General features: G+C 32.3%; 3 protein-coding genes across 3 annotated transcripts in view; 2 read left to right on the top strand and 1 right to left on the bottom strand.

The window, feature by feature from the left end:
• LOC133203435 (pleckstrin homology domain-containing family G member 7-like) overlaps positions 1-4794 on the top strand; it is a 38886-nt gene extending 34092 nt beyond the window's left edge. The window contains exons 13-17 of the mRNA XM_061339214.1: positions 260-353; positions 979-1058; positions 3025-3136; positions 3291-3388; positions 3752-4794. Of these exons, the coding sequence (XP_061195198.1) occupies positions 260-353; positions 979-1058; positions 3025-3136; positions 3291-3388; positions 3752-3949 (582 nt within the window). The 3' untranslated portion in view covers positions 3950-4794. The remainder of the gene's footprint in view (positions 1-259; positions 354-978; positions 1059-3024; positions 3137-3290; positions 3389-3751) is intronic.
• A 107-nt stretch (positions 4795-4901) lies between these two features.
• LOC133203575 (uncharacterized) lies at positions 4902-8154 on the bottom strand. The gene is made up of 2 exons (XM_061339346.1): positions 8068-8154; positions 4902-7539 (listed from the first exon to the last, which is right to left on the bottom strand). The coding sequence occupies exon 2, from the start codon at positions 7537-7539 to the stop codon at positions 5800-5802; it is 1740 nt and encodes a 579-aa protein (XP_061195330.1). The 5' UTR covers positions 8068-8154; the 3' UTR covers positions 4902-5799.
• A 146-nt stretch (positions 8155-8300) lies between these two features.
• On the top strand, positions 8301-13895 carry LOC133203512 (uncharacterized). Its single transcript, XM_061339287.1, has 5 exons — positions 8301-8337; positions 12066-12306; positions 12653-12759; positions 13115-13165; positions 13412-13895. The coding sequence occupies exons 1-5, from the start codon at positions 8301-8303 to the stop codon at positions 13807-13809; spliced, it is 834 nt and encodes a 277-aa protein (XP_061195271.1). The 3' UTR covers positions 13810-13895.
• Positions 13896-14561: the final 666 nt, after the last annotated feature.

Here is a 14561-nt window from a genome sequence, read left to right as displayed (position 1 = left end):
CGTAGTGTTTACGATCATCGTTTTCACAATTTATCGTTGTAGTGTTTACGATCATCGTTCTCATCACAATCTGTCGTTAGTGTTTACGATCATCGTTATCACAATCTATCGTTGTAGTGTTTACGATCATCGATTTCACAATCTATCGTAGTGTTTACGATCATCGCTTTCACAATCTATCGTTGTAGTCTTTACGATCATCGATTTCACAATCTATCGTAGTGTTTACGATCATGGCTTTCACAATCTATCGTTGCAGTGTTTACGATCATCGTTCTCATCACAACCCTGTTCCTCACTTCTTTCCTGTCCACATCGGCTCCTTCTCCACGAGGGACAACTTACTTTAATTCGTAAGTATTTGTAAAAAAACATTATTCTCTCAAATTATATTTATAATAATGCAACTTTTCAGAAAACCATTGATTATCATGTAATATTTATTGCTGATGATCTCATTGTTTATATATGTCAAATTAGGTGACTTATGTCGCCTACCAATGAAGCAAATTAAAACAGAATAAAAATATCCACATGGAATACATTAAATTTTTTTAAGGTGACACACCAGTAAGAATATTTCTAATAAAACATTGCTAAGCAGTTTGTAAAAACGTATTACTTTTAGCAATATGTATAGAAGTATAACATCTTAACCAGATCCACTAAATAGATAATCGATCAAATATAAGCTGATTGTGTTGCATAGATTTAGATTTTTTCAACTGAATAAAAAAATCATTGTTTAAATCTTAATTGATTTGTTTCCAGTCTTACAATGAGCCTAATGAAAAAAGTTCAAAGTGTGCAACAAAAGTTAGTTCTTAAATTTAAAATAGATGTATTGACCCCTTCTTATTCAATGTGTTATTTTTAATGCTGTCATTCCATTTTAGTAACATACAGAACCTCTATTCCAATAGTAGATTCTTTTTATTTGCAAATCTTGGTTAAAGTATAGACCGACATTTATTTCAGAAACAACGAAAAATGTAGATGTTTATCTCTTTTTATTTGATGACCTGCTATTAATTACAAAAACCAAACGAGGAAGAAAGGTGAGTTGAAATACAGCAAATATTAACCAAACGGTCTAGAGTCTCTTTTGTTATTATATTATGCATCTCTTTTTGAAAGGTATAAATATGATTATGAAAACAATATACATGTATATCTATACTACTATATTAAAATAATAGACTCGAATTTTTGGCCTTTAATACCGATAAATCCGAAGAGTACCGTCTTTTATTTGATATATTTTAAACATCATTGGTACTTGAAGATTACCAATTTGTTTTTATTTTTTCTCAATTAAGCTTCGCTAATTAATAATCAACGAAAATTCCTAAAAAAAATTCCGGAAATCATCTGGATTTTTTGGATTTTACAATCTTGCGCGTGCGCATAACATCCACGCTAAATCACGGTGTTCAAATCAATCTCCCTTGCAGAGTTGTCGTTCGTTTCTCTCTTATACACGAATGTATGAGCCGTAGGTCGAGAGTGTGTTCAAATCAGAGAAGACAAAAGTATATACTAAGTAGATATATATTTGTTATTGTATAATTTCTCTAATAAGAAATCTTTAATGTATATGAACAGAATATATAGTAAATTTCCAATGAATATTTACACGTATTTGTCATAGGCGTCGGAACGGGGGGGGGGGGCTAGGGGGGCTTAGCCCCCCCCCCCCCACTTTTTTTTGCAAAGATAGGCATAATATAGGCATTGAAAACTGGGGCTTACCTTTTTTCGTTGGTTTAGCCCCCCCCCCCCCCCCACTATCAAATAGCCACCCCACTTTCAATTTGCTTCTGACGTCTATATGTTTGTATTATCGTAATCGTTTCTGAGTTTATATCCATACAAATGTGATATTGTGGCCACGTGGGTAATCATTTGCCATCTCGGAGACACATTTATTATATGTTATTTATATCTCTCGCCATCTCAACGGAGGCAAAAAGCTCATGATCGTAGGAGCAACATTATTGTAACTACCCGATTTATTTTATCCCTCCTTTCTTTTATGCTTTTTGAGGGGAACTGAAGGGAGGGGGGGGGGGTGTTACAACTCCAGTTAGAATCACATCTTAGTGAAGTAGGCATTCTTTTTCCGCCAAAAATTACAATAACTACTATATAAAAATTATAGACTCGAATTTTTGGCCTTTAATACCGATAAATCGGAAGAATACTGTCTTTTGTTTTATGTATTTTAAACATCATTGGTACTTGAAGATTACCAATTTGTTTTTATTTTTTCTCAATTAAGCTTCTATTTTTATTACTTTTTCTATGTACTAATTCAAGGATATTACATTAATTTTTATCAAAACAGACAGTCTTTTACAGATTATATACCTGTCTATTACCTGTGTATATTACCTGTGTATATATAAAGTATATGTATTAGCAGTGCTTAACTCTTTTATTGTTGAGGTCATATTTTGAAAAAGTTGAGACCTGCAGTGTAAAAATTGTTACAAAATTTTTTACACCTTTTCTTTAATAATTGACTGTGTAAAAATACCAGCTTAGCACAATTCTTCATTTTCATTACTTTGCTTGATATGTATCAGCAGTGTGCTCAACTCTTTGCTGTTATCACATTTTCAATGAACATCGATCCATAATTTCTTTTGTTAAATTTGTTTGGAAAGGTGAAATTTATGTAAGCTCCGGCGTGATTCGAACTCAAGACTTGATTTATAGCTAACTGGTGGTCAAACCCATTCTGCGCTACGCCATTACGCAACAATTTAAAAAAAACAAAAACAAAAACAAAACAAAACAAACACAAAAAAACCAGAATTATATTAACATTCATTGTTTATTTCAAAAATATCTTACAATATGAATGTGTCGATGTATCTATTTTGTAAATGTCCGATATGCACATGGATGCATTCATAACAATGTCAACCCGTGCACGCACGGGTCAAAATCTAGTCGTAATTATCAGAGTATCTCAATTCATAATTGATAAAGCAAGCAAGATTTTTCGTCTCATTTCAGAAACCGTCTGATCTTGGTCAAACAGACAATAAATCCTTCTACGTTGTGTATAGACAACCTATTGAACTAAGATGTCTAAAAATTCATGACGTGGACACATACGACACCTCAGGTACATGCCCATTCTTATAGTTATAGAAATAGAACATATCTGGGGGAAAAAAACTAAGTAGATGTTTATATTTTTTTATGTTCTCATCATACAAAAGTTGTTCCTCTTCACATGGAATAATCTTCAATTGTAAAATTAATCAGTTTTATTTCAGGTAGTAATATAAAGAATGCTTTAGTTTTGGTACAAGTGAGTACATTGCAACAAGTCATAGGATTATACACTCTCCAGTGCCCCTCAGAATTTACAAAGGTAATCATTATAAATTATATACTAGTTTTATGTTTAGTAGGCAGAAATGTTGATAAGAATTTTGTTTTCAATGCAATAATAATATTTGAAATGCCCTTGTTAGCAAATAACAATTAAATAGCTAACATATCTTAATAACTACATGTAACAAGTAGACTTGTTTAAAAGTATTTCTTATCCCTAAGTATTCCAGAGTTGGTAAAACAAATATGACATCAAAAATTAATATTTATAAACTTCTTACATTGTCTCTCTTCATTATATCAGAGCCCTTAATTTTTCAAATAAAATGTTTCATAACTACAAAACGTAAGTTTATTTCTAATATGATTTTATCAATTCTATTATCACTTTGTTCAACAGGATATGTGGATATCAAAATTAAATGACGCTAAATCAAAATGCTACCTGGTGAGAAAAGATCCATGTCTGGAGATCGCGACGTCAGATCCTGTTCCGGCCAAAGATCAGTCACCCAAAACGAGGCGACGAATACGCATGCTCAGGAATCACAAAAAGAAATCCATTTCCATGGACACATTATTTACATGTAGTGAATAGCATGCTCATTGCTTCAATATCAATAATTTACAATGAAACTGGACTTTGACAACAGCGACTATCAGTAAATTTAAAATATGAAAGCTTCGATATCTTCAGCGTTCAGTTATACCTCAATCCAAATATGCATAATTTCACGATGTTCTCATTAAATTCACCTCACCCCACCCCAAAAAATAAATAAATAGAATTCTTATCCTAGAGAAGATGTTAAGATACTTGTGCCATGAACAGGGTTGATAAAACGTTCACGAAAACGTAGCCGTTATTTGATCGTTTTCGTAGTCAATGTCGTACGCAGATTTAATTTCACCCTAAAAGTCCAGTTTGTTGCCAAATTTTCGAATATACAGGTACCGATCTAAAAATACCTAGATAATTTAACAACAACAAAGCAATGTGTTACTTTTAAGTTAGTCCATTGTATTAAAATCATCACATGTACGTCTTTCTTCGATTTAATACTCAAACGAAATATATTAATCTTATCGCATTTTTTTTAAATGAAGAAATGATTTCCTCTTTGTTTGAACCTAAAAAATATTGATTATTGATACCCGCAGGCTTTGTCTGGCTAATAGCTCACTGTGATATAAAAGTATAATATCATGTTCAATGTTCTTACCTACAATTATGAAATGACACAATCATTTCAATTGAAACTCGTTAAACCTACATACTAAATATATCAATACATTAACATTTAATTCAGATTTCTGCGATGCTTATTTTTTTCAGAAATTTAAATATTTTTTATTATATCTTATTTAATGTTATTGTTTGTCGTCTTTTATTATCCTTAATGTCTATCATTGTTGTACTGAATCTTTCTGTATGTTTTGATGTTTACCTGTTTGTTAAATATTAAACAAATTAATACATCTTCATTTGTTTTCCTTTTGAGTATGAAAATCGCAAAATTAACGAAAAAAGGATAAATACTCATGTACATATATCCCTGGATAAACCAAATAAAACCGATGGAAAAATCGTAACAATGAAAAAACACAGGTGGTAGCAAAGAAGGAAATGCACCAGGAACAATATTTTTTCTCCCAAGTAATTAAATCAAGTCAACTACCTCTGGACATAAAGCAACTATCCTTTGTTACGTGTGTAATATCCCTGTAGAAAACAATTGTGTTCGAATTCATTCGTTAAAGACCAACATTTGCAGAATATATCATATCATAACCATGTTTCAAAAATTCGTGAGAATGACGCACAGTTGACTGACGTGGAATGACAACTGAAGTTTTGCCTATTGAAGACATGAAAAAATAATTTTATTCACCAATACTTGATAACAAATAACTCACGAACTTCAAACAAAGCTATAGTTGAGAGAAGAGGCAGAGTAATGCGCCGCGTTTCGATAATTTTAGTTGTTAGATTTCGTTTGTTCAATCTCTGCCTCTCTTAAGAAAACTGAAAAAAATATCATTATCATACATCACCATACAATATTTCAGATATTCAAAAAGGATACTTGCTGATAACTATGAAAATTCTTGAATAAATTTAAAATCATTTCAATGCAGTATAGCTTTGATAAAATTTTGAATAGAGATAATTTTAAGGTCTATTTTTAGGACTGGACTCGATCTTGCAAGGCTAACACATGTACCTATATTTGATAAAAAAGAAGAAAAAAAACTAAGATTGATCAAAATAACGCCATAAATATGAGATATTGAGGTTTGATAATTATATGACCTATATTTGTTTCACATAAAGGGTCTATCAAGATACAATTTTAAGAAATACAAGATATCATTCATCTAACAATCCGTATTGAAATAAAGTCGTTCATTGAAACTGGAATCCAATGTCTAGTTCACCTCTTTGAACTATCCCATATAAGTAAAAATCTGAATTTCAAACTCCTCCTCACCAGAGTCACACAAACAGATAAGTCTGTCTTCATTATCACAACATAGACTTCTTATAACAGTCCCTCTCAATTTGATTGGTTGTATCTCTGTCAGATTTTCACCAATAAAATGAATTGCTGGTTGTCCTCGACTGTAGACAACAGTGTTCCCAAATTTGTCACACAAAAGAAGATGTGGTTTCCCAAAGTCTTTTGCTTGGTATGTCCCTTCTGCTTTTCCAGTCGGATCTAAAATAAGTAACCTACCTGTACCTTTATCTATAAGCCAAACGTCACCATGTATATCCTCCTGAATTTTGAACGGATAGTGAACAAAACTCTTATCAAATTTAATTACTTGTAGAACCCTTCCGCAGTAATCACATTTTGAAATTCTGTATTCTCGATGACGACCTCTCTGCTTCTTCTCTTGGACAATGAGCAGGAAGCCTGTGTACGTGCAGCTTACATCTATGTACCTCCAGTACTGTTCTTTACGCAACGTTTTTACAAAAGTTTCTTCAAGATCAAATTCCATCAGCACATCATAAACGGCTATGAGGTACTTTTGATTTGATATCAAAGCCATAGCACAGTGCAGAGGACTTTTATGAGTTACCACCTCGGTACTCTTCTCACATACAACTTCTCCGTGGAGATTCTGTACCGACAGGCCATGCATGCGGGAAGTTCCATCATGAGAAAATACAAGCACTGTCACCAAGTACACTGGACCTTCCAGGTTACTGACAATAAAATGAGATGAGTCATTGTACACGTTCGGAATAGAAAGCTCTTTTTCACTCTTTCTGATAGTGGTCACCATTTTCATTGGTTTTGGATACAGGTGTGGACGTTCTGGTAAAAACGATGGACTTGAGTTAAAATCGCACTGTACTTGAAATTTCTTTCTTGCTTGCTTTCCGGCTGAATTCGTCGGTCTATATGTTTCGATTGTTTTAAATACTTCAGAAAAGCAATTCTTGGCACTTAATTTTGTAATCATTGGATTGAAGTTTACACGAACATGTAACTTTTGTAGAAAATTGTAGTCCAGTAAGTTTGTTGCTATTTCTTGTGAATAATCTTCGATAATTTTTGTCCTTCTTTCGATCTTAAGAGCAAGAAATAAAATGTCCTGAGGTAGACTTACACTGAATTGTTTTAATGCAGTATCTGCTCTTCTCAATAGCTTCCGAGAACATTCTTTCCATTCAAAATTAAATGCAAATCGTTGCGATGTTTGAGAATTTGAAAAGGGCGCCAAAACTTGACTCACGGTATTGATTTTCCCTATCTGTCCATCAATACATGAATAAATGTCTTTTTTCATCTTCTCGTAATACGGTTTAAAGTGTACATTTAATGTAAACAGTTCATCTTTAAGTTGTTTGATATTCCGCCTTATTAAAGTGTGTATTCTTATCACATTATGTATTGAATGGATCTTTAAACATACGTCACAGACAGGCTGGGAACAGGAAGTACAGGTCCATTCACACGTGTTTGTTGTGTGTATTCTGCACAAAAATCCCTTGCATTTGCCAGAAAACCTTTCTCTGTACAGGCAAACAAAATGGCCACTTTTGTTGTCAGTTTCTAAGTGCCCAGATACACATAATTGACAGAGTCCTTCGTTACAAATTGTACAGAACAAACTCACGGGTTCAGCACAAAAGTCGCAAATTTTTACCACTAATCCATCGGACAAAGACATCTACAATTAAATTACATTCACAATTTACCAAGTGACATTACCTAAGACAAATATCTCGCGTGCCAAGCACAGACATTTTTTATAATTTGTTTTCATCAAATTACCCCTTCTCAAACATACCTTATTTATTGCATATTGTACACTGAGACAGAATGGTCGAAATATTTGATATAAACTAAAGTATATTACTGAATGTTGTCGTTAATAACGAAATTGTTAACTACTTATTACAACAGTTGGTTGATCTTGAGTAGTCACAAATGATCAAAATAAATGATGTCGTATTCCATGCTTAATCAGAAATATAAATGGAAAATTTTTTTACTGGAGTTGTCATATTTTTTTTAAACTGTCAATATTATAGACGTTAATTAAGAACATGAATGTTGTTAACATTAAGACATTGTTTAAATGCATGCATATTTATAAAATAGCGTAAACACATCCTTACAGATAATCAGAAAAAACTGAAAATCAACATTTAGAGGTTTGTAAACAAGAAAGTACATACTACATACTCGTGCATACCTCTTTTAGAAATTATTTGTTAATAAATTGTTACAACATTTAATCCGTGGATGATTGTCTCCCATTAACATCACATGTGACAATATCCTGATGCTCTGGCTCATCTAGTGCAAGGCCAACAGAAAGGGTACAGAGAACCAGGCTTCATGCCGACCGATATTTCCGTATAACATTTTTTTCTGCATAAATCCAGAGGACATCCGAGAAATGTCTACTTTCTTTTTCTATGCAAAATGATAGACAGCATTCCATTCAATGTCAATATGAATGGTGCGATCGATATCAACGTGTGTAACCAAGTGTTAGACTAACACACGTTCAGGATTAATTTTATTCCCTTTGGCATCTAAGTGTATATTTACCATTTTTCTATGAAGTGGACTCGATCAACTACCTGAGTGAAATAAGCTTAGGAAATGAATATCTTTAAAAAAAAAATACTTGTGAAGATCCACTTTACCTAAATAATGCGTTTGTTTTAAAAAAGTCAAATGTGTAATCCCCATAGTAAAAAAAAATTAGAAGAATGTTGATAAACATATGTTGCAATTTACTTCTGTATATTTTTTATCAGATCTTTAATGAAAATGCAAATATATGTATAAAAATCAATTTTAATCAAATCAATTTCACAATAATTAAGGATCTTTGTAAGAAAAATAATAAGCCGTACATGTTTTCACCATATTTTGAAGAAAAAATAGACATCCTATATATTGGTCATTCATTCTTTTTGTACAACAAAGGTCAAGCTCAAATTAAGAGGACAAAGGTCAAATATAGTGATGTCATCTACAGAATCTTTACATTATTTGGGGGGGGGGGGGGCATTTGATTTATTCCAAATCGCCAAAATATCTGAAACCTCTGGTTCAAATTTCCTCATTTTGTCATTATTTGATCTGGGTTCCATTTCAAATATTCTGTTCATTTATTTGAAAAGAAAATTGAATTATACATTTTCTTTAAAGAGGACTGTCTCTTGTCAGCTTTTAAGAAAAATTCAGTCAGAACCTTTCACTTCAAAACAATTTATTACAATTCAAATTTAGTACCGTATTTGCATTAAACAACGCAAATTATAAAACATTCAATTCAAAAACTGGTCACAAAATCATAAAGAAACAAGACTTATGGGGGACTTCTTCTTGTAGTGGAAGGATATTTAATTGGAAATTCTTCAAATGTACACACTTGTTAAATTTAATATCGTGGAACTTAAGACCTACATATTTTTACTCAGAGCATTTTTTTTTTCCTTTATTGCGCAGAAATATTAAATATAGGTTTCAATTAAAATTTTTTAACAAATTTTTCACATTCACTCAACAGACTTTGCCACAAAAAAGATCTATAGATTGATTGTATGTTGTGTTACTTCTCATTCGAGAATTTTTCACACATATAGAGAGGTTAAAGATATATAGAAGTTTAGATAAAACTCACACTGCTTTTTGTCTGAAAATGTCATTTTTTGCCCATCTCAAAATTTACCTCACTGGCTCCATTTTTCCTTTCATTCTTTTAAACTACAAGATACTTCTAACCGATCAGCATTTAAGTCATAAAAGGCTTGATGCAAGAAAATATCTTATTGACTATTTGTTGTCTTTCTTTTCTATTAATGTTCTTACGTAATTTATTATGTATCTGAGTATATAAATAAAAATTTGAATAAGATACACAATGACCAAATACTCGTATACACTGTAGCTAATGGCCATTCAAAATACTGACATTCTTACTCAAATCTGTAAAATGATTCAGAACAATGGAATATGATTTATGAAGAATTGTATTATTATGCATTACGCTTCAAGTCATACACTTTGATCTTTTATACTCATAAGCTGTCTTGGCTACTCGGGGAACAAGACTGACAGTTCATACCATCAGACTGTTCAATAGGCACCCCAAGTAGCCAGGCCAACAAGTTAAGTTTTCCTCCTGTAAGCTGTCTTGGTTGCTTGGGGTAAAAGACCGAGCAAGCTGGTTCCTCTGAACATATCGCCAGACTGTTCAGAAGACATCGTCCTTTGGTACCTTATGCTGCCAGGTCAGCAGGTCAGCAAAAGATATACTTTTACTTTTTGCTATATTATTTTTAGAGCCACAAACTGTTCTGCTTTGAAGGTGTATTTCAAGTAATGTAATGTACATAAATATGGAAGTGTATTTTGAATGAATACATATTTATATGTGAATGTATAGAAGTGTAAATGTGTTTGCTTGGAATGAATTTACATAATGGTTATACTTTCATTATGATAGTAATTTTATGATTACTTTCTTATTGGTATCTACTTCTTCTTAACCTAGTCTGTTCATTGAGGTGTATGGCAGTTTGGTTCTCCTTCATATTGCATATAATACTTATATTTCATCGTGTGAATTATACTAGTAATTTGTTAGCTGAGAACTTTTGCAAGCGAAGATCAGGTCAATATTGCACCTAATGCAGCCATCACTTGTGATAATCATGATTATATTCTTTTGTTTTTTTTATTATACATGCCCCTTGAGGGTCCTTGATTGGATATATATATATATATATATATATATATATATATATATATATATATATATATATATATATATATATATATATATATATATATATATATAGCACTAAAAATGACCAACTACACGAACAAGAATAATTGTCAAATTTTCGGGACGACCTGTCCCTTCCTCAGGACAAAGAAAAAAGTTACGAAGTCATAAAAACAAAGGAAATAGAGAAACAAAAACACCTAGCACTACTACTAAACTACCAAACACTAAATATTTACAATGTTACATGTTTAATTTGAAGTTTATAAACAGTTGTGAACAAAGAAATCCGGAGCGCTATGAATTGCGTCCGGTCTATCGGGTGTACTCTGGTGAAGTGCGATTTACATAATTGAACGAATTAATTATCGCTAATTAATTAGGACCAAGCAGTAAATCGTACATTGTCTTATTCTCTCAAAATAGCGTAACTATACATGATAAAAAGAAATTAAAGAAAGATAATGTGGAAGGGCAATTTTATAATATGAATTTGGATAAATTATAAATCTGGAAATCGGATAAAAGAAATAAACAAAAATGTAAGCTGTAAATATTTGGGTAGGTTGTTCCAGAATTGCTTATGCGAATTAACGGTAAAGTTTACACTATATAGAGAGAATGAACTTGTTTGTTACAATCCGAGATTGGGTCTAGTTCACGTTCATCCAGGTGAAGTAATTATGTTTGTTAGTACCATTAGGACGGAATGACTTCAGCCTGTGCATCCAGAACTTTTCCTTGCCTTTTCTCTGAGCGTCTGTCCATCTTGGATTATGGTCAATATCCACTACTGTCATGTCCTCCCATTTGTGACCTTCAAGGTTGAAATGTTGAAATTTAGTGTTTGGTAGTTTAGTAGTAGTGCTAGTTGTTTCTCTATTTCCTTTGTTTTTATGACTTCTTAACTTTTTTCTTTGTCCTGAGGAAGGGACAGGTCGTCCCGAAAATTTGACAATTATTATTGTTCGTGTAGTTGGTCATTTTTAGTGCTTTATATAAATTTCCATCCGTGACCTTGTATCTACTTAGTAGATCCGACACTTAGGATATACAGTGTTGTTGGTTTTTAGTGCTTTATATATAAATATATATATATATATATATATATATATATATATATATATATATATATATATATATATATATATATATATATATATATACCGGTAATCCAAGATCTTTATTTAAGAGGGATGGAAGTACTTTTAGTTCTTAAACGATCGTTAAAATGTTTTTATATTAATCCTTTGATATCTTTTGATTATCTTTAACTCCATTCTAATAAATCGTGACAAAGATAACCTATATTATACTGACATAGCGACATTGCATTGTTCCGTAAACTAAAGGCGTCCGTGTAACAAATCGGAATAGAGAAAGTGGCTAAATAACTTAGGACATGTTGAATGTATTTTGGTGCCTGCTTTTTATTTCCTTTGCAGTTGGCATTATAGATTCAGTTCATTCCTCAGATATTCACACTGACATTGAAGCACTGAAAGCTGTGGTTGCTGAACAGTCTACATTGCTGAGATCGTTACAAGCAAGTGTTCAAGAACTTCAGGAGAAAAACAATTTTCTTGAAAATGCATATGTAAAAGAAAGTCATGAGCTTCAGTGGCTAAAAAAGACGTTACAAGAACAGAAACTATTATATGTGTCACAGCCAAACAACATTTCAAGGTAAAATGAGAATAAGAGCAATATTTTTGACAAGCTATGTTAAATGTTTAAAGGAAAATTATAAGAAGTTAAGATGCATGTTGTTTATAAATCATACCGGGAAATCACTAATTTTTAGTCTCATTGTTTTCGTGCTATGAATAGATATGAATTTATGTACTCCACGAAATGTTAAAATTTCACAGTTAAACATAAAGTGTGTCTTCCGACCACGAGTTTAAATAACATATGGACAATTTTCCCCTCAAAACACGAAAATTATGTTGATTCCATGAAAATAAGTGATTTTACAATGAAGGAATTTTTATGGATACATTTTGTCAGTGTAGCTATACAAACATTCTAGAAACGAAGAACTGAACATCAAAGACTCTAAAAATCATGAGGAGGAAACTATTGGAAGTTATCAATCTGTAACATTATCAACGCATGCCCAGCATGAGGAACTGCACGGTATGATTTTCTACAAGTTCCTAGAGCAATTTAATAAGCTTTGATATCTATTTTGTCGTCAATTTTGAATTTTCTGGGTGGAGATAAATGCAAAATTTACAACATGTTACATGTATTTATCATTTTAATTGTGCATTTACCTCCACAAAGTAAATTCAAAATTGGCATCAACTATCGATGGATATTTGATCAAACTTTGTCTCTTCTATGAGTCGATCTTTTGATAACTACTATATATGTTGTTTCAACGGGTATAAAAATAAAGAAATGTATTTCGTGTTAACTTCGGAAAAATCTGTACATGAGAAAGGAAAAATGAGCCGTGTGCTTGATTCGTTCCCTCTTACTCTTTCAGAGCATCTGAGAATCAGAGCAAGTCGACTGTTAACTGGGAGTCTTCAAGAAGGTATGGCTCTGTATGATACAATCACTGAATTTTTAATTGGACATGGGTTTGCCCTGAAACAAGCATTCACATGCATTTTGGGGTCGATAAAGCAAAATCACCCAGAACTGAACAATTTAGACAATAAGAAAGTAAATAGCCAGTTGCATCAGGTAATTTGATGTGACAATTGATAGACTCAGCAAAAGTATTCTCTGAGTGACCCAAACGACCGTCCTAGATTTTAGTTAAATTTATACCTTCCAGATCATGTAGCATTTACTGCATTTCATGGTGGAAGTAATGAGAAAATGAGCGTTGGACAGACAATTGCTCTCAGTGATATTAGACAAAATATCGGAGGAAGTCTGCATACAAACGGCATATTCGCAGCTAGGACGCCAGGGATTTACGTCTTTTTCTATTCTATAAACTGTGACAACCAGTCTCATTTATTTGTCGAGATCGTTAAAGACACCACTCAACTAGGAAGAACTTATTGCAGTGGGCATGGAGGGGATCACTGGGTTGTGTCTAGTTCTATGGCTACTGCTGTGCTTTCTCCAGGCGATACCGTATGGTTGAGGGTTTATAGTATAAGTGGAGATCAGGCTACAATCGGGGGTGATACATCTTTCACGGGATTTTTGCTTCGCCGATTTTAATCATAATTTCAATGCGAGTTCTGTATTTGATTATAAATATAATTCTTTGGATTCTGAACAATATACTCTTGTAAATTTAGTCAATTTGGGTGGGTGGGGAGTGGGGTAGCATTGATATTGTCATGGAGGTGCAGAGAAACATTAATTTTATGGAAACAATTTAAATTGATGATCATGTCATTCATTAATTTATTTAAATAAATTGACTTTGAATTGGTGGTTCATAATATTTTCTTCGAACATTTGCCACAATGCAAAAGTTTAATTTTATTCAAATTCTATATTCTTCGCTGACCAGGAATTTTAATCGAAAGGATATGTGCGCTAATTAAGTATCCACCCTTTGGCAGTTGTCTTCTGGTCATTCTGGTTTGATGTCCGATCAACCTGTACATATTTAGATTGACTGGAATAGAAAATTGATGTTGAATTTTCTATATTATTTTCCCTAAAAGTGTAGTAGATAATACGCTAAATTTAAAGTAACAAAAAAAAATGTTATATGTCGTCAGATTCGACCGTGTACCAGTATACCTTTCAAAGTAGAATAATAGCTGGAAGCTTCATATTATTTTCTTATTGATGATTAAATAAATTGTAATTTAGCACACTGCCAAATATAACGATTTTCTGCTCTTTAAAAAAGGAATCACCATTGTTCTAAAACATTGCCTCCTTGAAACAGAATTAACTTGATTAGAACATTAAAAGAAGTGTATGCTATATTCCACTCAATCAGAACGCATCGTGAT

The sequence above is a fragment of the Saccostrea echinata genome, unplaced genomic scaffold (assembly GCF_033153115.1).
Source record: "Saccostrea echinata isolate AGI-Se365-2 ecotype Australia unplaced genomic scaffold, CSIRO_AGI_Sech_v1 ptg000051l, whole genome shotgun sequence".
Classification (NCBI taxonomy): Eukaryota; Metazoa; Mollusca; class Bivalvia; order Ostreida; family Ostreidae; genus Saccostrea; species Saccostrea echinata.
The sequence above is the reverse complement of the archived record's forward strand: the minus strand, read 5'-3'. Positions and strand labels throughout refer to the sequence as shown.